We start from the raw sequence: 21,603 nt of genomic DNA, 5'->3' as shown, positions 1-21,603 counted from the left end.
AAGTTTAATTTTGAAAATAGAAAAAAGATACTTTAACAGTATTTAGTATATTGCCTAGCACACAGAAAATGCCTAATAACTGTTAGTTATTATTGTGATCAACATCATCATCTCCAATGTCATCATCTCCATATTTCATAATATGTCTCTGCATCTCCCCACAACTTCAGGTAGAGTACCATGCAGTCGGCTTTGCTAAATATTACTCTGTGTGTTGAGTGACTGTTCGCCTCCTCCAAGGAAGTGCCCCTCAGTCCCCTGGTCCCCAAATCCAGGTCCTAGCTCTGCTTTCACAGGGCAATCTCTCAGCTCTGCTGGCTCTGCCACTCTCAGCTGCTCCCTGGGTGCTCTGTACACATCTTTTGTTGCTTCACCTGTGGCTGTTTTTCCAGCCAAAGATGTTGCAATTGTCCTGAGGACAGCCTTAGAGGCCAGGCCTTTTATGCCCAGCTGGGAGCCCGACCCAGTGGAGGACTCTGCAAGAAGCACTTCTTGTTGCAAGGTTGGGGCCCCCCCTGAACAGGAGGGGCCACCCCTCAGACAGACATCCAGGACTGTTTGCTTTAGCTGATGAAAAGCCACTGTCCTGGGATCCATCTTGTTATAGATCAAGGAGAAAAACATTTGGGGTTTGTTCATAACCATCCTATCCACTGCACTTTACACAACCCTTTCAGTCTCATCTCAGGACACCCTCACAATGATCCTGTTGGCAGAGTAGATATTCCCATTTTGCTGAGGAGGAACTGGAGCTCAGAGAGGTTAAGACTTGCCCAGGGGCCAGCAAGGTGGTTAAGTTTGCACACTCCACTTTGGCTGCCCAGGGTTCTTGGGTTCTGATCCTGGGTGCGGACCTACACACTGCTCGTCAGCCATGCTGTGGCAGTGTCCCACATACAAAATAGACAAAGGTTGACACAGATGTTAGCTCAGTGAAAATCTTCCTCAGGCAAAAAGAGGAAGATTGGCAACAGATGTTAGCTCAGGGTCAATCTTCCTCACACACACACAAAAAAAGACTTGCCCAGAATTACCCAACTAGTAAGTGACAGAGCTGCCATCAGAACCCAGGTTTTCAGGCCCCTTCATACCATACGTCTTCCAGGGATACAAAACAAAACTTTCATCCTTCTTACCGATATCTGGACTTTAGACCAGTCCAGTTTTTATCCATTGACACCCAAGTCCAGGTAAGGCTTAAAAGTTGACTGATGAACGGGATCCATGGACAGAAGGCAGGGAGTCCTTGAGGTCAGTGAGCCACAGGGACCCTCCCCCAGGCCCTCACGCCAGGGTCTCCCAGCCCTGGAGACAAAGTAGAGGACTTCACTGGACTTCACTGGCCCCGGAGGGCAGGGCAGTGAATATTTGGCTGGTAATGGAGTGCAAAAAGCTATACCAGCCCTTTAGTCTGAATTCCCTCAGCTCCTTTCTCTGGGCCCTGAAGGCAGGGATGGAAATGACTTATCCAGAGCTCTGAGCCACCTGCCACTCAGACAATGCCACCTGGTCCCCTGCCATCCTGAGCATGAATGCCTAATGAGCACTCGGCACTGTTTTAACCACTTTACATGTGTTAACTCATTTAATCTTCACAACAACCCAAAGATCTTATGAGCTGCGGGGACCATCCTTGTCTCATTTTACAGATAAGAACATCGCGGTCCAAGGAGGAGGAAGGTATTGGTAGAGCTGAAACTAGAAGCCAAGCAGCCCCGCTCCAGAAGCCTCTCATGTGCAGTGAAAACGGATCAACATCAACGTTCTGGACTTTAGACTTTATAAAGGATCTTCTCTTGGCTCTTGGGACCGTCACATAGAGGGAAGGAGGGTGTCATCAACTGGAGCCCAGAAAGGTGATGTGACTCACCCAAGGTCACACAGATAGTGAGAGGTCTGGGGCGGCTTTGCTACCAACTAGGCACAGAGTAGGCTTCCTGACCGCCGGTCAGCTCGCCCCCCACCCCAACCCTTCCCTGGGCCACCGAGGGCACTGTCTGTTGTTCCCACAGCAGGGGGTGGGCGGAGGGGCGGAGCGCAGCGCGGCCTGCCGGCCTGGGCGCTGTCCGCGGTGCTGATCCGCCCGCCGTGCCCTTGCTCGCCTAGTGGCAGGCGGGTGCCCCGGGTTTCCCTTCCAGCTCCCAGCCGAGGCCGCCTCCGAGAGTCCGGCGGCCCGCCGGGGTCCTTAGGCCCGACTCTCGGGACTTCCGGGGTTCCCCCTCCCCCGACAGCGCACCGCCAGCCTCCCCTCCCCCCGCCCCGCCCACGGCCCCTCCCCGCCAGTCCCAGGTCCCTCCCCTCCCCCCTTATCTCTCCCGCCCCCCGCTCCCCCCTACGGCTCGTTCGCCAGTTCCGGTCACGTTGCTGGGTGTTTACGCCTGGAGCCCGCCCCGGACCCCCCCTCGGCGCCCCGGAGCCCCCCGGAGCCCCGGCCCGAACGCCCCGCAGCCTCGCAGCAGCTGATGGCGCCGCAGCCGGGGCGGGCGCTGCGGAACCCCGGGCGCAGCTAGCGCGGGGAGGAAGAGCGCCTCCCCACACCCGGCCAAGCCCGGACCCAGGGCTGTGCTGGCCCGTCGCTCCCTCAGGTCCCAAAGGTGAGGAGGCCGGTGGGCGTGGGGGGTGGGCGCCGGGGTTCCCCCGGGAAGGCTGGCGCGGGGCTGGGCACCGCAGCGCGCGGGAGGCGGAGAGGACCCGCGAGCTGCTGGCAGAAGTTGTCCTCTGCCGCCCAGACTCGGGCCCTTCCTGACCCTGGTGGAGAGTCCAGAGCTGCCCGAGGTCAAGTCCTCGCTACCTCCTGCCTCCTGCCACCTCCCACCACACATCTTTCTTTCTGCCTGCCTTTCCCTGTCCTCCTTAGTACCTCTCTTCCCCGTCCTCCTTAGTCTCCACATCCCCCTACTGCCTTCTCTGGGAGTGATATTCCAGGCATAATCAGGGCAGAACATCAAGACTGAAGGGGACGGGAGCTCCAGTTTCCCCATACATCCCACGCCCGTGTCCCTGGATCCTCAGCTTTGCTGAGGCTGGGGGTCTGGGATTTCGGGGGCGGGCGGGGGGGGGGGGCGGTGATGCGTTGTCTACGGGTATTGGGAGAGAATGGGCCCTGGAGTGGAGAGAACCACAAGACCCTAAAGAACATGCCTCCACCACTGGCCAAGTGAGCCCACCTTGCAGAGAGTCCCAGACATTTGTCAAGGGCTGACTTCTAGTACCCAACTCAAGTCCCCAGGAGAGCCGAGGACTTGGGGGGGAGTAATTATTTTTTAATGCATGTGCTTTTCTTGCCCTGGTGATTCCCAATTAACACTGAGCTCATCTTCCCTGTTTCACCGATGTTCGTTATGTGACTATTCCATGCCAGTGATTCCCAGAAACAAAGCCCTGGCCTCAGGAAGCTTATGGCTCAGAGCAGAAGCCAGGTGCACGCACACACCTGCACACACATACACACACAGAGGACAAAGTGTGAGACGTGGTAGAATGCCTGGGAAACACAGACCCCCAACTCGGTGGGGGTCAGTGAGGGCTTCCTGGGAAAGGTGGCATCTGAGCAGGACCTTGAAGGATGGGTCAGGTTTCAGGTGGCAGAGAGAAGGTGAGGGATAGTAAGCGAGGGGCTGTGCACCGGCAGGGCAAGAGTTTGTTGTGAGAGCAGCAAGAGGTAGAATCCGAAAGAGGAGGAGATCAGACTGCAAACGTGGACTGCACTTAAATTATGAATGGCCTTAAATGCTAGGGTGAGCATCCAATGGGGTGCTCCTACTTGCCAGGCAGTGTGGTTGTGTACACTAGGCAAGCTCCTCAACCTCTGGGAGCCTCTGTTTCCTCATCTATGCAGTGGGTATACTAATAGACCCTTCAGTGAAGGGTTATTGTAAAGAGAAATGAATAAGTATATGCAAAATGCTAAGAGCAGTGCCAGCCATTTATTATTATTATCATAAGTATTACTAGCTGCACGCTGATTATTATTATAAGTATTATTACCTGTGCATCCATATCTGAGAAAGACTTCTTGAGTTCCTATTCTCCCCCCTACCCTGAGCCTCAGTCAGGTAGTGAAGAGGAATAACAACCAAGAAGAGTAAAAAACCTATTAATTCATTTATTACCATGCCTGTCCTATCTAAAATATCTGTCTGGCTATAAGAATAATAAAAATAAGTTTAACATGCTCCTTCAAACAAGAAGGCATTCTTAAAGAATTTTAACAAAATGTAGGTATTCAGTGTTCAGAACAGTGCAAAGGTATTTGTTGACTCAATAAATATTTTCAGTCCCAAAGAGAAAAGAAAAGTTAAGAATGAAGTTGAAACTGGGACAAGAGACATGGTCAGGGGGTGCGAGTGGCAGACAATGCAAACTCCATGCGAGCAGAAAGCAAGAGGCTTCAGTTCTGGTTCCTCTCCCAGCCACTTCATTTGCCTGAGGGAGACACGGGGCAGCAGAGGCCAGGGGCCATTGAGCAGACTAAGGGAGGGCGAATGGTTAGCCACCCAAGGAAAGACTGGACTATAAAAGTGGTTTTCAAACCTTTGGTTAGCAGAAGGCTTTTCTCCAATGATTTCACACGTACAAGCCCACCATATGAAAGACGGACAAAATTAGCAAAGCCTCAGGCTCTGCCCTTTACCTCCAACCCTTTTGGCCACATCTGAGACCCCTCTGCCGAACTCTCAGACTGTATGGAGCAGAATTTGAAAACCACTGATTGAGATTATTCAGAAGGCCTTCCGAGCCCTGAGTGCTAGATTCTGTACTTTCTATGGTTCTTCCAACTCAAAGAACTATAAGAACTGGAGAGAGGAGAGAAGTACAATTTCCTACTTCCCACGTCAGTTGTAGGCAGATAGCTGGGAGAGAAAGTGAGTACCCAGGAGCTCCAAAGAGAAGCAGGAGGCGAGGTCATTTTCAGAGATCAGGAGCCCAGGCCTTTAGAGAGTCAGAATTGTGCCAGAGTCAGAGGATTCTTGAGCCTGACACTTTGTTGGTGACCTGAGCACAGAAGTCTTCTCCCACCAACTTCCCCAAGGGGAAAATTATCTGTAACTTTCAAACAGATGAGAGGCATATCAAAAGTACTCGGGATTAACTCTATAAATTGTGAACCCTGTGTTACAGGTCCATTTTTATTCTGGATGACAATTTTTGAGAATGAGCTTTTTTTTTTTTGTGAGGAAGATTTGCCCTGAGCTAACATCCATTGCCAGTCTTCCTCATTTTTTGCTTGAGGAAGATTAGCCCTGAACTAACATCTGTGCCAATCTTCCTCTATTTTGTATATGTGATGCCTCCACAGCATGGCTGATGAGTGGAGTAGGTCCACGCCCAGGATCCAAACCCACAAACCCCAGGCCAACGAAGTGGAGCAAATGGAACTTTAACCACTTGGCCACAGGGCCAGCCCCTTAAGAATGAACATTTTTTATCAAACTAGAAATTTAAAACAAAGAAGATCTAGGAGCAAAGGGAGAGGGTGGGCAGCAGAAACAATGCAGGCCCTGAGGTGGTCAGGACAGGGGTCAGAGGCAAGGGACCCTTCTCACTTCAACCTGTGAGGCTGGGCATCTCAGGCTGGATGTGGGAGAAGAAGCTAATCTTTTCTGCTGCCACTGACCTGGACAACGTCCTCAGGCATGAGCTTCTTCTGAAGCCAGGAGGTTCCAGGACTGCATTTCTGTGCAAAACCCTGACATTTTCCTGGCTTGGGCCTTCTGAAGTGCACGACTCCCTAGACACACAGAGAGCTCTGTGTTGTCCCTGGTGCCCCCTTCCCCACTCCACTTTCCACCCTCCCCAAAACAAACTAAACAATAACATCTAAGAAAGAATATTTGCCAAGATCATTTGTGACCCAAATTCCTGCCCTGAGAAAAGCAGCCTGCCTACTTGGAAGCAAATACTCAAGTCCTTCTGGGAAGGCACAGAAACAGCTGGTTGGCTCAGCCTCTCGCTGTGGCCAGGGTCCAGTCTCCAGGGCTGTGTGGAAAGGGCTTTTACCCTTCAGAAACATTTGCATTGCAGTGGCTGGGAACAGACATTTTCTCTCTTCCTCGTAAGCACAGGCCCACATGCTTTCATCCTCCAGGTACGCACACAGCAGACACATAGATGCAAGAGAAGCAAGAACCACCCCCCACACACACATGCATGCATGTAGACATACATGCACTCCTCAAGGCACGCACACAGGCTCAGGTACACACACATAGGCACACACATCCCAACATAGATATACAATAGCACAGACATAGCTCCCCTGACTTACGTACCAGTATGTCTTTTTGACTTCCTGCTTGACATCTACTTCTTGTTTGAGGTCTCCTGAGCATGTAAGTCTAACCATGTCTCAGGCTTGATCTTACCTTCTCTGTAAGTCTGCTTCTCCATCAGCCCTGCCCCAGCTCCAAGATTCACTCACACGTGCATTCTACACATATTTACTGAGTACCTCCTATTTGCCAGATTTTGTGCCAGGTACTAGGGAACAGGAGGAAAAAAAACAGAGTTCTTCATCGTGTGTTTCCAACAATCTGGCAAGGGAAACAGACAATAAACAAAAATGTAATATACGCATCTGGTGATAAGTTTATGGAAGAAAAACAATGCAGATTAAGGGAATGGAGAGTGACAGAGGGTTCTCTTTTAAATCAGTCTATCAGAGAAGGGCCCTGAGGAGGTGACATTTGAACAGAGTCCTGAATGAAGGGAGGGAACTGGCCATGAGGGTATCTTGACGAAGGGTGTTCTGGCAGAGGGGACAGCACATACAAAGTCCCTGAGGCAATAGTGTGGTTGGCACATTCAGGAAACAGCCCGGAGGCCAGAGTGGCTGGGGTGGAGCCAGCAGTGGGAGGGCAGTAGGAGATGAGGGCAGACAGAGCCGGGGCGATTCTCTGGGGTCTGGTAAGAAATTTGGATTTGGTTTCAGATGCGATGGGAAGCCAATGGAGGGTTTTGAGTGGGAGACGGGGAGACATGATCAGATTTGCTAAAGAAACACTGGCTGCTGCGTGAAAAACAAGGGCAAGAGTGGAAGGGAGAAGCCAAGTAGGAGGCAGCTACAGTGGTACACCAAGGGGATGGCGGTAGCTGGGACTATGGAGACGGCAATGGAGAGAGCGAGAACTGATCGGATTTAGGACATTTTTTTGAAAGTGGAGCCAACAAGATTTGCACATGGATTGGCTGTGGAATCAAAGAGACTCCTAAGTTTTGGGCCTGAGCAACTGACAGAATAGGCAAATAGCAGTGCCGTTTTTCAAGATGGTGAACAGAGGGCAAGAGCAGGTTTGTAGGAGAGATCACAGGAGTTCAGTCCTGGCACTAGTAAGTTTGAGGGACCGATCAGACATCCAAAAGGACACATTAGGGAGTCGGTCTAGTGTGTGAGGGAGAGTTGGTTTAGGAGTCAGCATATAAACCATATTTACAGCATGGAATTGGACGAGATCACCTGAGGAGTATCAGATAGAGAAGAGGTCCAATGTGAAAGATGTCTAATGTAAAAGATGAGGAAGTGGGAAAGCTCCAGCAAACGTGTCTTCATACTTAAGTTGGCCAAGCCAGAGGACTGGCAGCCATCCCTCTCCCCATCATCGTGACCTAATCCAGTCCATGCCCACGTCCTGCCAATTCTACCCCCAAAACTCACCTGGAACTCCTCTGCGTCTTCACCTCCATCATCTGGTTCAGGCCTCCATCCTCTCTCACTTTGACCACTGCTGCATTCTCCCAGCTGACCTCCCCGCCCCGTCTAGTGCGCCCTTCCCACAGCAGCCAGTGATGTTTTAAAAATGCAAATCATATCATGTCTGTCTTCTGCTTAAAATCTTTTAACTTCCCAATTCACTTACTATTAATGCAAAATTCTTGACATAGTTGACGACCCTGTGTGATCCTTCTCTTGCTAACCTCACTCCCTGAGACCCTCCCCCAGTACCTTCCACTTCAGCCTTCACCAGCTGTGGCAATATCTCTGTTCCTCAAAAAGACCATGTGAAGCACTTAGCACAGGGCTTGGCACATAGTAGGCACTCAACAACTGTAAGCTACCATTATTATTCTACCTCTGGGCTTCCACAGATGCTGTTCCCTGTTTGGGATGCTCTTCCCTTTACTCTTCAGACTAACTCCTCCCCACCCCACCCCCAAGTCTGTATTAGTCTTCTATTGCTGCATGACAGATTACTACAAACTAAGTGGCTTAACACAACACAGATTTATTGTCTCACAGTTCCCAGGGATCAGGAGTCTGGCACATGTTACCTGGGTCCTCCACTCAGGGTCCCACAAGGCTGAAATCAAGGCAGGCTGCACCCTCATCTGAAGGCTCAACTGGGGAAAGACCCACTTCCAAAATGCCTTAGGTTGTTGGTAGAATAGACTTCTTGCAGTTGTAGGACTGAAGTCCCCCTTGTCTTGCCAGCTGTCAGCCAAGGGCCATTCTTAGCTACTAGGGGCTTCTCTCAGGTCCTTGCTGTGGCTTCCTCCCTAGGCTCTGTCACAGCCTGGCAGTTAACCCCTTCAATGCCAGCAGCAGACTCTCTCTCAGGCTTCATACCTCGTCCTTCAGTAAGGGCCCTTTGAACTGGCCTGCCCAGAACAATCTCCCTTTTGATTAACTGAAAGTCAGCTGATCGCAGACCTTAATTATATCTGCAGAATCCCTTCACCTTTGTCATATAACCTAATCACAGGAGTGAAATCCATCCATAGTCCCACCCACACTCAAAGGGAGGGGAAGATACAGGAGGGCATGCACACCAGGGCTGGGAATCTTGGGGACCATCTTAGAATTCTGCCTGCTTGGAGGTCTTGGCCCAAAAATCACTTCCTCCAAGAACATTTCCCTGACCCTAAATCTAAAATAGGTCCCGTGTTATATTCCTTCACATTACCCTGTAGGTTTCTTTCATGGCATTTACCACAGGTTGCAATTGTATCCTTATTTTTGTTATTATTTGTCTGTTTGATGCACTTATTTATTTGTTTGATTCTCTCCCCCTCGCCCTGTAAGCTCCATGAGAGCAGGAATTTTGTTTCATTCATCACTGTGTCCCCTGAGCCCAGCACAGGGGTTGACAATAGTAAATCATTGAATGAATGAATGAATGATGAACCGATGAGAAAATCAAGACAGGGATTAACCTACTCGCACAACAAAGAGAAGAGAAGGGATGCAGCATTGACTGAGCCAGGTCCTCTGGGGAGTGCTCCACACTTTTTAACCTCATTTCATCCTCACAACTATCCCAGGACTGTCCCTATTAGTAGCCTCATTTTACAGGGAGAGGATACAAGGTTCAGAAAGGCTAACCTTCTTGCCCAAAGTCACACAGCAGGTAACTGAAAGACCTAGGATTCAAATCCAGGATGGTTCTCTGTGTAAATACTGGGAACTTTCTTTGGATTCAAGACTCAGTTCAAGAATTGGGTCTGCCACCCCTTACTGACCATGTGAACTGGCTCAAGTCACTTCAGCTCTGAGTCTCAGCTTCTTTGTGAAATGGAGGTGGCAGTACCTCCTAAAGAGTGGTCGGCAGAAGTAAGACAATGTGTATAAAGTTCCCCAAACACAGCAGATGGTCAGTAAATGGAGCCAGTAATTCCCACAGACCAAAGGGCCAGCCCCTGCTGAAATGAAAGTCCCGTTTGCTTGGATGAGGGGGGTCGGGAGTTCAAGGGGAGGGGCCCCAGAGAGAGGAAACTATGAATGTGAGGTTCTCAAGTGGACCTGCTTGATGTGACCCTACAGATGAAATTTGGATCTGCAGAGACTTACATGGGAGCCAGACAGGAGCAGGGGACCATTTGCTGAACAGAACCATCCATCAGCTGGCCTCCTTCTCCACTGCCCAGGGAATTCTTAGGCAGGCGGAGGCAGGTCCTTGAAAGCTTAGGGAGTCCCTGGCAGAAAAGGCAAGAGCTCTGAGTCCTGGGCTCCAGAGGCCTGGGCCTCCGCTGCCCTCTGCCTCCTGTTGTTGCCCTCTGCCTATACTTTTCCAGGACGATGTTACACAGAAGACACTCACTGGGAAAGGGGTGGGGCTGGAAGAGAGCTGAAAAGCCAGACCATCGTTAGGATTCAGGGCTGCAAACCTCCCCTCCATCACAGTGTCCTAAGTTTCCACTATGGATTCACTGCTTGTATCTCCATATCACCCTCCTCTATTCCTCTTTTTAAAAGGAACTCCACCGGGGCTGGCCCGGTGGCATAGCAGTTAAATTTGCACACTCCACTTTGGTGGCCCAGGGTTCACAGGTTCAGATCCCAGGCACACACCTACACACCACCCATCAAGCCATGCTGTGGTGGTGTCCCACATACAAAATAGAGGAAGATTGGCACAGATGTTAGCTCAGGGCCAATCTTCCTCACCAAAAAGAAAGAAAGAAAGAAAAAGAAGAGAACTTCACCACTGCCTTTAGCCCACAGAGTCAGTGTTAGTAAAACATTCATCAGATCATCCTCCTCTGTGACCTGGAAGAACCCAGAGCCCTGGGTTGAGGTTAAGTCAGAGAAATGGAGTTGAACTGGGGGAGGGATGTGCTCTAACCATCATGCTGCCCTGCCAGTTGACGGTCGCCCTTGACGTGGGATGCTTGTGGGATGGCAGAGCTGGAAGAAACTTCAGGATTCATCCACTCCACAACTCCCTTACCTTACCCATGAGAAAACTGAGAGCCCAGAGAGGGAGAAGGCTTGCCCAAAGTTACACAGCTGGTTAAGAAGCCAACTAGAACCCAAGTCTCTGTCTGTCTTTACTGACTTTGCTGCTCCATTTGTTTTCCTCTCTGAGAAGTAGAAGAGGCTAAAGTTACATGGGGGCAGGAGAGTGAAGCCGTTTCCCTCAGGGCCCCTGGTTCTTCATCTGTTAAATGGGAATAATTATGCTTCTCTACCAACACACCCACCTGTTCGTGAAGCTCTGGTGAGTAAATACAGGGGAAATGACTGTAGTGGCAGAAACGTCTACCTGGTGGCAACAGGACCCCAGATTGGAGGAGACTGCCTGGGATCCGAGGTTGGGCAGGGAAGATGGACTTAGAAGATGTTGGTTCACCTTGTCATCCTCCCCAGGTGGGGCCCAGGCCTGGGTTGCCATGGATACCGTGTCCCTGGAGCATCAGATCCAGAGCGTGCAACGCCACATCAGCTTCCTGAAAAAAGAGCAGATGGCCCTGCTGCGAGACCTGCACCTGGAAATCCTGAGGCTGCAGAAACGCTGCTCAGGTGAGGCCAGGAGGGATGGCTGGGGCGGGGGGGGGGGGGGGGGGGGGGGGAGGTGACTGTCATCATCAGAAGTGCTATCTCTGATCAGGTGTCCATGGGGAGGCTCTCTAAGCCTCAAAACAATCTTGCCAGGCGGGTGTTCCTCACCCCTTTTTCTGGATGAGGAAACTGAGTCTTGGAGAGGTGAGTTTCGGGGCAAAGGGCTCTGGTTCTGTACCAGAGGGAACCTAGGAACAGTCCTGAGGATTCCTGTCCTTTCCCACTAAATGTCCACCAAGCACCTCCCAACCCTGAGAAGCCCCAAGTCTAGTTGGGGAGACACACACACCAACAGGTAATATTAAGATAGGCAGAAAATAAAGAGGGCCGACGGGAGTTCATGGGCAGGATCATGTCCAGCTCGAGGCGTGGGTGATGGAGGAGGAGACGAGGCATCCCCAGCTCCCCAGAGGAGGGAGCATTTCCACTTCCTGAAGGTTGAGTAGGATTTAGACATGCTGAGATATTATGGGGGAATGAGGGTGGAGAAAGCGTTCCAAATGAAAGGAACAGCATGGCAAAGGCCAGAAGGTAGGAAACCAAAAGCTCATGAAAAGTTCCATTTGACCGGATAAAGCTACGCTTAAAGCTGATGAGAAAAGGGGAGCCGGATCATGAAGACCTTGACAAATATCAGGGCAGCTGAGAAGTTTGGCCTGTCCTCCTCGGTAGTGGGGAGCCACTGAAGGATTTTGAGCAGCATCCTGCTGCCTTAAGAAACTCAATCTCGTAGTCATGTGGAAGATGAATTGGTGGGGGAGGGAGGCAAGGAGACTAGTGACAGGGCTGATGAAATAGTTCAGGGGAGAGGTGAAGGAGGATGGAAAGGGGACAATCAGTGGGAGGCAGATCGAAGGAAACGACTTGACAACCGATTGGATTTGTGAGCAGGACAGAGGGAGGCGCCAAGAATGAACTAAATCCCAGGCCTGACCGCCCCTCTTGGCCCTCGGGCCTCGGCTGCCTGGCTCTCTCAGAAGCTTGGCTCTGGCCCAAGCGCTTATCCAGGCCAAGTCTCCAAGTGAGGCTTTAAAGCCAATGACTCCTTGAATGTCTCAGCTGGAACGGCCCAACCTCTTCATTGTACAAGTAGGTAAACTGAGGCCCAGAGAGAGAGAATCACCATATGTTAGTGGCAGAGCCAGGATTAGAACCCAGGAGGGCTCTAGACTCCCAGTTGTGCATGCCTCTGCAGCTTTCTGCACATTCTCTCCCCAAGATGCTCAGATTTCCACCTTCATTCCAGCCCCTGCTCATGGGAGGCTCCCCATTCCCCAGAGGGTTTGAGTGACCTGCCGGGCTCACTCTGTGACATGAGGAAGCCAGCAGTCTGACTCTCAGCCCCCATAGCCTCCTCTGGCTCCATATACAGGTTCAGCTGCCACATCTCAAGGCCAGGCTCCCTGCAGTCTCCCACAAAGCCTGAATGCCAGCAGAGGCCAGCCCAGGGAGCAGGGATGGCCCATGCAGACTCAGCCCTGCCTCATGCCACTTTCTTCTTGCAATAACAACACTAAAGGAAACCGAGACAAGAGACCCTAAAGCTCTACAGCTCTTCTGTTTGCTTTTTGCTTTGCCCTAATTCTGAACACCTTGGTCCTTCCACTCAGGACACAGACCAGGATCCCGAGAAAGTGTAATCGCAGGAACGGAGGGCCCTCGGCCCCCACCACACTTCTCAGACGGGTGTGGACCTGCAGCCTCTTGGTATTGATTAAGGAGATAAAAATAACTCTGCCCTGGAGCAGCCACTCTTGGGGCTGATATGCCTGAATAAGGCCCTGTCTCCAAGGGGTGGGAGAGTCAGGAAGAGACAGGAGCAAAGCAAAGGAGAAGATTAAAAAAAAAAAAAAAAGATTAAAGAGGGACCCAGAGGCTGGGAAGGGGATAGGAGAGGGGAGGGGCTGGTATAGGAGTCACCGGGGCAGACCTGCAGGAGCGCCTGCCAGAAAGGGGTGACAACTCCCAATGGAGGGGCTTGACAGGTGGGTGGGTGTGTTCTGAGTGGCGGGCAACCTGGATGACAACAAGAACTGCCCCCCCCCCCCCCCCCACGTATTCAGCACTGACTCAGCCACAGGCTGATCCCTCTGTTTATTTCCTCTCATTTAATCCTAGCAACAGCTCCTGGTGAGGCAAGTATGATTCTGTCGCCATTGCGTAGGTGGGACAACTGAGGCTCAGAGAGGTGCTGTCACTGGCCCAAGGTCACACAGTGTATCTGGCCTCACAGCATATTCATCTAAACTGTGGGGACTCTGGCCACAAGATGGGCAGGGAGATTTGATGGATGGGGGAGCGGAGCCCAGCTGGGATTCTGTCTCCCCTCCCCCAGCTCCTGGGGTTAAGGGCTGAGGAGAAACCAGCCCACAGGGAGTTGGTGGCAGAGCAAAAATCCCTTGGGCTATGTCCCTGAACCTAGTCCAGGGTTCCTTGGGCTACATCCAAGGGCTTCGGAGGAGGGGCCAAGTTGGCCCCAGGAAGCCCTGCGGGGTGGAGGCATCACAGTCCTCCCAGGGGCCCCAGGGAGGAGGTTCAGGCTCCGGTCACGGCAGAAGGGCCCAGGCACCCCGGGCTCTCTGCCTCCTAGCAATAGTTGGCCTCCTCAGGGAAAGCATCTCCAGCAAAGCCCTTGGTCTCTAGAAGAGCCGTGAGGGCAGTGAGCAGGGGCAGGAGAGGGCCCACAAGGCTAGTCGCTGTGGGTGCTGCTGGACGGTGGTCCCAGAGATCTGCTACCTTCCCCCACCCCCACCTCCCTGCAGGCACACACAGGTGCTCCTGAGTAGGTCCCTCTGTCACAGGCAGCGCAGCTGCTGGGCCCCCTCCTGCCCCTTTCCCAGCTCATGAGCCCTGGTGGAGTTTCGGGAATGGGGGTGGGGCTGGAAAAATGATCAGACTCAGCTGGCTGAGGGGCGGGGCATTCTGGGCTCTAAGGAATGGGGACTGGGAAGACAGACAGGCAGAGGGGTGGTGGCTGGGCTGCCAGCGCCCAAGAGGAAACTGCTCCTGCACCGGCGCCCTTGGCGGGCTCCTTGGCTGCCCCGCCCCGCCTCCTCAACGCCAAGCCACGTGCCATGCAGACTTTGCTTCGCCAGGTGGCGCTGTCCTCCTTGAAGCCCCCTCCCTGCCGTGTGGAATATGGCGGGACCGGGGCTTGAAAAGGGGCGGGGCTGATGTTCAGAAAATAACATAGGCACAGCGGTACTGCCTGTGGAAATAGTGAAACGCATGTGTCCTACTAGTAAGCAGCCACTGCCCTGAGTCCCCGTCCAGTGGTCCCAAGCAGCCCAGGACCCTCCACCCTTCCCAGATCCACCAACTAACGGGTCTCCGCCCCGCACAGCAGGGGGTCCTCCAGACCGGCTCTGATTGGTTGGCATGTTCAGTATTTATGTATCACCCCTGGGAAGGAGCACATGCGTCTCTATCCCCAAAAGCAAGCCGGGCTCCTCAGTTCCACAAGAGTTGAACTAACCCCAAATGCAGGCCACATAGCTTGCGCTGCAAAGATCTCTGGGCTTAGTGTCAGGCAGATCGAGCTAAGCTGACCCTGGCACCTCTCTTCATCTGTTCCACTCACGGGGCTGTGGTAAAAGAGGTATGGGGGGGGGGGCAGTTAGATGGTTTCTAAAGATCCTGATTTCCACTTTTACTGGGCTCTAATTATTCCCTGATCCCTCTCACACACCTTCTCTCTCTCTGACACACACGACTGCCTTTTATTTTCTCTCCCACCAGAACTGACCCATGACCTGGAGTTGAGAGAGGCCCAGTCTCACCAGCAAGGTAAGGGAAGGATGACTGGTGGGGAAGTGCCATGGGGCCAACAGGTCACCTTTTCCCCACCACTTAGTAGGACCCAAGCCTTCTCTATCCCCAGTCCAGGCTTGGGGACTCCACTCCTCAGCTTGTTAAGCAGATGCAGGACGTCGGTCCCACTTGCCCACTCAGCTGGGTGACCTTGTTGCGTGAACAACCTGTACCACCATACATAGTGCCCTGTATCCATGTCTCTGTCCAAAGTAGGAAAATGAAAGCAGGAAGGAGATGGTGCCCAGGATATCCACCTGGCTGAATTCATTCCTTTCTGTGACCCACCTCCCCAGTCCTTCCCATCCTTGCAGAAATGATTCCCATGGTCAGTGTCCACGCCCTGCAAGATGCTGAGTGTCAAGATGCAACACAATGGCAGTATAGGGGTCCTTGACTTGAAGGAACTTAATCTAGATGAGGGGAAAAGAGACACACGCACATTAGCAAATCTTTCATTTTACAAAAGCATGACTTCTTGGCAATGTAGCAATTCCACTAAAAAACTTGTTTACAGATTATTACTTCCTCTGTAAAACGGGGGGTGGCGTGGGGAGTGGTGTTCAGTGGGTATAGGGTTTCAGTTTTGCAAGATGAAAAAGTTCTAGAGATCTGTTGCACAACAATGTGAGTATACTTAAACTATTGAACCATACACTTAAAAAATTAAGATGGTAATTTTTAAGGGTTTTTTCTTACCACAACTAAAACTTTTTTAAACTGGGAGGGACTGCATTGTTGAGATCTTAATCACCAGATTGTCTGATCTCTGAGAACTAGGACTGGATGCCCATGGTCTCCAAGTACAAGACACATTACCCGACATGGAGAGGAACTCCGTAAATGCCTAATTAAAAATGAATCACAAAAACAGTCTTTTTTAGCCAGGAGAAATTTAAGAATGGGCCATGTTAATGTGCTACTCATAGATCAAGAGCTACATGGCCAAGAGTTCGGGATGGGGAAAGCTGGAAGTTGAGAGTAAAATTAAAAGCCCTACACATTGCTTTGTGTATTTGTGCATAAAGATCTAAAGACTTACGGACTTGAATGAATGCTGCCCACTCCTTTAAGTGGCCACCACGGGCAACCTCTTGGTGTCTAGGTGCTTAGAGGAAGGGAGCACACATCCCAGACACCAGGTAAGGACAGTTCTGTGACAACAGCAGTTTCCCCTCCACCTACTGTCCTTCCTCTGAAGGGCTTTGGAGTCACCTGGGCTCAAGACACTGCCACAGTGTTCCAGTGTTTACCTTCTTTCTCAGTGCCCTTGAGAGCTCTCTTTCTTTGTTCTTTTCTTCTATGATCACCGAGTGATTTTCATATCCCTTCCAGCATCACCTTCTGCCTACCTTCTGTCACCTTTCAGCTCCATACATCTCTACACTCACATGTGCATATCCCGGGATACTGTCTCTGCTGAAATGGGACTATGATCCAGTAGGCAGGAATCCTCAATTCTAGGGGTACATTAGAATCACCTGGGAAGATTTTTTTTTTCTTTGAGGAATATTAGCCCTGAGCTAACATCTGCTGCCAATGCTCCTCTTTTTGGTGAGGAAGACTGGCCCTGAGCTAACATCCGTGCCCATCTTCCTCTACTTTATATGTGGGACACCTGCCACACATGGCTTGCCAAGCAGTGACATGTCTGCATCTGGGATCCGAACTGGCGAACCCCAGGCAACTGAAGCAGAACGTGCGCACTTAACCGCTGCACCACCTGGCTGGCCCCTACCTGGGAAGATTTGAGAAGTACCAGTTCCCAGGTTCAATCCCAGATTCTGACTCAACTGGTCCTTGGTTGGGCCTGGGAAACTATTTTTTAAAGCTCTCTAGGTGGTTCCAATATACATCCAGTGGTAAAGGCAACTGTCACTGCAGTGGCAAAGGCAGACAAACAAAAAAATTACCAAGTGCAATAAATGCTCTCTCTTTGAAGGAAACAACAAGGTCTGGGCACACTGACTCCTCTCTCCTCCCCACACTCCCAGTTCTTTCAGTCCCTTGGTCTTGCGTGTCTCTCCTGCCACAGGGCTTTTGCACAAGTTGTTCCCTCTGTCCAAAGCACTCTTCTCTCCCTTCTTTACAACTTAGTTCCTATTCATCCTTCAGATCCAAGCCCAAGTGGCTCTTCTGCTGAGAAGCCTGCCCTGCTTAGGTCACATTCTCCTGTTACAGTCAGGGCACTGGCACATCAGAGGCAACCTCACATTCATTTGTGATTCTGTACTGCACCTCTCCCACTATTCTTACTGTAAACTGCATGAGGAATGTTTTATTATCCACCATATCCCCAATGCCTACCACAGTGCACATAGTTGGGGCTCAACAAGTATTATGGAGTGAATAAATGATCAGGGAGGGTTTTGCGCTTAAGCTGAAACCTGAAGAATTAGAAGGGAAGCCAAGCAGAGGGTAGGAAGGTGCAAGGGCCCAGAGGCAGGAGGAGGAAGGCCAGTGTGGCCGAAGCGTGGGACGCGTGGTCGGGGAGGGGCAGGGCTCTGTCACGTGGATCGGTGGGCTGTGCAGGTTCCGCCAGGCGGGATCATCACTTCTCCCCGTTATCTCTTCCTTCCAGAGGCGGCGTCCCGGGAGCTGGAGAGCAAGTGCCGCGCGCTGGAGTCCCAGCTGGCGGCGCGGGCGGCGGCCAACGCGGAGCTGCGGCGGGAGGTGGCGCAGCGCGAGGCGCTGGTGTCGGCGCTGCGCTGCAGCCTGCGCGCCGAGGAGCGCCGCTTCCTGGACGAGCTGCGTCGCCGCAGCCACCGCGCCACCGTGCTGGGCACCGAGCTGCAGAAGCACACCGAGGCGGCCGCCTACCTCTCCTGCCAGCTGCACGCGGTGCGCCAGAGACTGCAGACTCCGCGCCCGGGCCCCGGCGCCGCCGCCGAGCCCCGGCCCCGCCGGCGCGCACAGCGGGCCCGCCGCCTGCCCGCCGCCGCCGCGGAGGCCGCCGCCAAGGGCCCCGGCCGGGACTGGGCCGCCTGGGACCGCGCGGCCGGCGCCCTGGACGACGCCGATGCCATGCCCGACCCCGCGCTCTTCCTCTACGCCCGGAGGCCCCCGCGGCCCAGCGGCCGCAGCCCGCGCCAGCCGCCCCCCCAGGAGCCCCCGGACGAAGCCGGCCCGCAGCCTGGGGCCTGCCGGAGCCCGCCGGCCGCGCCCAGCCCGCCCGGTGCGCCCGGGGACCCGGAGTAGGCGCGGTGTCGGCGGGGTGGGGAGGGCGGGGAGGCAGGGCCGGGCAACGGCTAGGACGCAGCTCGGGCCGCGCTGGCAGGTCCCCGAGGCCGAGGGAGTCGGTCCCTCCTCCAGGGGGCGGGCGGAGGCGGCCCCCGCTCCCCAACCCCGTCCCACCGCCCCCGCCTTTTGTATTTCCCGATGTTTCCGAAGCTTCGAGCTCTCCCCTCCCGCGAGGAAGCTCCTGCGCGGGGCTCAGCGATTGCACCTTCTTTTGTGGCGTGGACTCGCAGTGCCGATCCCCACCCAGCCATTGGGAGGGGAGGGGGCAGGTGTCACGCCCTGCCCCGGGAAAGCTGACAATCGTTTGGCGGGAGGGAGAACGCTGGGCTGGCCTCCGGAAAGGAACAAGAGTGGCACTTAGCACCCTTGGGCCTTCTAGCCCCTCCCTGCGGCCTCCCCGCGCCCCGCACGCCTGCCCTTCCCGCCGAGCCTTGCTCCGCGGAGAAGCTCGGCGGCGGGCTAGAGGCTGGGCCTTTCCCTCGGAAGCCCCGTCTCCTACCCCTACGCCGCTGATAGGTCCTTAGGCGTGAGCACCGAACACTTTAGAAGAACCTCCTCGCAGAGCTCCTGGTGGAGAAAGTGTGGCCTGAAGGAAGTTTGAACTTATGGAAAGTAGCAGCCATAGACCCTTAGAGAGGATTACAGAGTGGCTTTGGCAGCAGGACCTGGTGTAGAGCTGTCTGCAGCTCGGTTCTTTCCCGGGATGCCGACCAGGTATTTAGACTAGGAGCTGAGCTGGGGACGTGAGGGGGAACGCTCCAGAGTCGGGCCGCCCTGCCAGAATGTGGAAGGGCAGCAACTGCCTTCAGGAGGTCGCTGGGAACCTGAAGGCTGCCCTGGGAGTTGTCCTAGTCCTGTTTATTGGTGCTCATTTTGCCCAGCTTCCTAATTAGCTGGCTGCACCCAGAGGCGGGAAAAGTACCCGGCTGCTTGGAAGTGGCAGTTGTTAGAGGTTTGAGTTTGCTGGGGCGGGAGAGCGCAGGTTAGTCCTCAGCCTGGCCCCCTCCAGGGAGGCCCCCAATCCTATCAGGTGACGGGGTGCATGGTGCCCTTCTGTCTTGGTTGGGGAATGGCCAGATGGAAATGGAAGGCCCCCACCTCCAGCTGCGTTGCTCCCCTCTCCCGACCGAAGGCAGGCAGTGCAGTTCCAGTCCAGCTGGTTGCCCCTCCCCCCAAGCCCAGCCTAGAAAGACACACCGCTAGAGCCCTCCCAGCCCCACGCCATTCCTCCTCTGTTGGTCCTGCATCGAGTCCTAAGTGCCTGTGAGGTCTTCCAGGGGCTGCCGAGGGAGGACATGGGGTAGGGAGAGGCCTTTACCTCCCTCATAAACACCGCATTCTGGCAGGTCCCCACCCTGGCTGAGGTCGTGCATTCTGTGTCACCCCGGGATCCGGGCAGTGAGCAGAGTCAATCTCTAAGGGTGATGAACCCTTCTCCCCGTACGGCCGGCAGTGAAGAAGAGGGGGGAAGTCAGGAATCATATCCTCTTTCACTCTATATGTTAGAGGGAGGGGGAAATCAGCAGGAAGCAAACCCAGTGAGCACACTCCCGCCTCACACCGACATGCAGCCCCTCCGGGCTGGCCACACTCAGGGCTGCTGAGACCACTGAGCAATAACCAGGCCTGGTCTGGGCGTCCAGCCACTGGGATCAGATGGCCAAGGTGTGGCCACCCTTGGGACAGACAGTGCTCTCTAGTCTAACCTGAGCCACAGTAGTGGCCCAGGGTCCTTGCTCTGCCTGCCCCTGCCTCTACCCCCTGCCCCAGTTCTCTGGTTGAGCCTCTGCCTTCTGTGTCCCCCTTCAAGTGTGTGTGATGCTGTACCCCTCGTCCTGTCGCCCTCCCTTTCAGAATGGGTCTGTGTGAGGAGGCCTCTCTTCTCTCTTGACTGCACTCACAGAAGGAGCCCAGAGGATGTGGGAAGGAGGGAAAGGGTCTCTTTCTGGAGGCACCCCCCAGACCTTCATCTTCCACAACCACACTTTTGGGGTGAACAGGGTGACTTTGTTACGTCGCTTCTTCTACAGAGATGGTGAAGTACTTGATCCACCTACCCACCTACTAAAAGCCATAGCAACACCCCCCTGGCCTCCCCCTGGCTCTATAGCAATAGCCCTCTTCCCCCTTCCCTCCTGGGGCCCCAAGGTGTCCTGCTGGGGCTCCCACCACACCCCCACCCCAGGGATCCTCCGGTGGCCTGCCTGTCTCTCCCCAAGTGACCCCATCAGCACCTCCCAACTCCTGTCCCTGTTCTAGCACCAGAGATAATGACATTTAATTGTTTGTGGGGTGCTTGGAGAGCCCTGAGATGAAAGAAAGTCCTAAGTGCGGGGGCGGCTGAGTCACTGAACGTCAGAGGTATTGGGCCCCCTTGGAAGGGAAATAAGGCGATCCTCCCCCCTCCACTAGCAGGCTGGAGGAGGGGCTGCGGCTGATACAGGGTCTCAATTTTAGCAGAAATTCCCTTTCCCCATCTGTCTCCTGGAAATAATGGACTAGAGACTCCCCTCCAGCTGCCTGCTCCGGGTTTTGGAACAGAACACTTGGTGCAGCAGAATGGGACTGGGAGTCAGTGGCCTGCTTGGCCTCAGCCTCAGGGTTGGGAGAGGCCCTCCCCGTCCCCTAGCCTGGGGGACCCACCCTGCCAAAGGAAAGACTCCTTCCCACGAGCTCCTGGAAGGTCTGGGTAACTAGAAGGGAAAGGATTCTTTCTCCTCCTGGCTTCTCCCCTCTTCTCTGCTGCACGAAACCCCAGCGGGGCAGGGGTGTGTTGACAGAGACATTCAGGGGCCCTAGTTGGAGCTCCAGCCACACCCCAAGTGTGCACAGACCAGGAAGGAAAGTGCAGGTGGGGAACCCTCCCTGTTCTGGAAGCCAGCCAGGGACCAAGGGGCAATGCAGCATGAGGCTCTGAACCCCTGCCCCCCATCCCACCCACAGTGGCCTGCAGTTGAGGGGACCAGTCCAGGGCTGAAATGGGGTAGCCCTTCTCCAAATAAGCAGCAGAATAGAGGCCTCCCTGGTAGAGAGGAAGGGGACCGAGAGGGTGTGGAGCAGCATGTCCTCAGTGCGGAGGGTGGGGCATCCCTAAGCGCCCTCTCGCTGAGGCGCCAGCCTTGAATGGGGGACAGGCAGGGCTTCAGAACCCCCTGGCAGGAGCCCCGTGAGCAGGGCAGAGGCATCCTGCTCCAAATTCTCTGTTGGCTGCGCTTTTTAATCCAATGCTTTTCAGAGTGTATTCACTCACCCACAGAAATAGAGCCCTGTGCTTTAGG

General features: G+C 53.8%; 1 protein-coding gene across 1 annotated transcript; it reads left to right on the top strand.

Annotated features, from left to right (window-relative positions):
• The first annotated feature begins 2,348 nt into the window (after window positions 1-2,348).
• CCDC92B (coiled-coil domain containing 92B) lies at window positions 2,349-20,350 on the top strand. Its single transcript, XM_023653246.2, has 4 exons — window positions 2,349-2,594; window positions 11,084-11,236; window positions 15,014-15,061; window positions 17,667-20,350. Exons 2-4 carry the CDS (start codon window positions 11,107-11,109, stop codon window positions 18,281-18,283), a joined length of 795 nt encoding a protein of 264 aa, XP_023509014.1. The 5' UTR covers window positions 2,349-2,594; window positions 11,084-11,106; the 3' UTR covers window positions 18,284-20,350.
• The last annotated feature ends 1,253 nt before the right edge of the window (window positions 20,351-21,603 follow it).

The sequence above is a fragment of the Equus caballus genome, chromosome 11 (genome assembly GCF_041296265.1).
Source record: "Equus caballus isolate H_3958 breed thoroughbred chromosome 11, TB-T2T, whole genome shotgun sequence".
Lineage (NCBI taxonomy): Eukaryota > Metazoa > Chordata > Mammalia > Perissodactyla > Equidae > Equus > Equus caballus.
The sequence above is the reverse complement of the archived record's forward strand: the minus strand, read 5'-3'. Positions and strand labels throughout refer to the sequence as shown.

Bases quoted from the DNA above. Each gene is read 5' to 3' on its own strand.
- CCDC92B (XM_023653246.2), top strand. From the start codon at position 11,107: ATGGATACCGTGTCCCTGGAGCATCAGATCCAGAGCGTGCAACGCCAC. The intron at 11,237-15,013 runs GTGAGGCCAGGA...CTCTCCCACCAG, and splicing joins GCTGCAGAAACGCTGCTCAG to AACTGACCCATGACCTGGAG. The intron at 15,062-17,666 runs GTAAGGGAAGGA...TCTTCCTTCCAG, and splicing joins GGCCCAGTCTCACCAGCAAG to AGGCGGCGTCCCGGGAGCTG.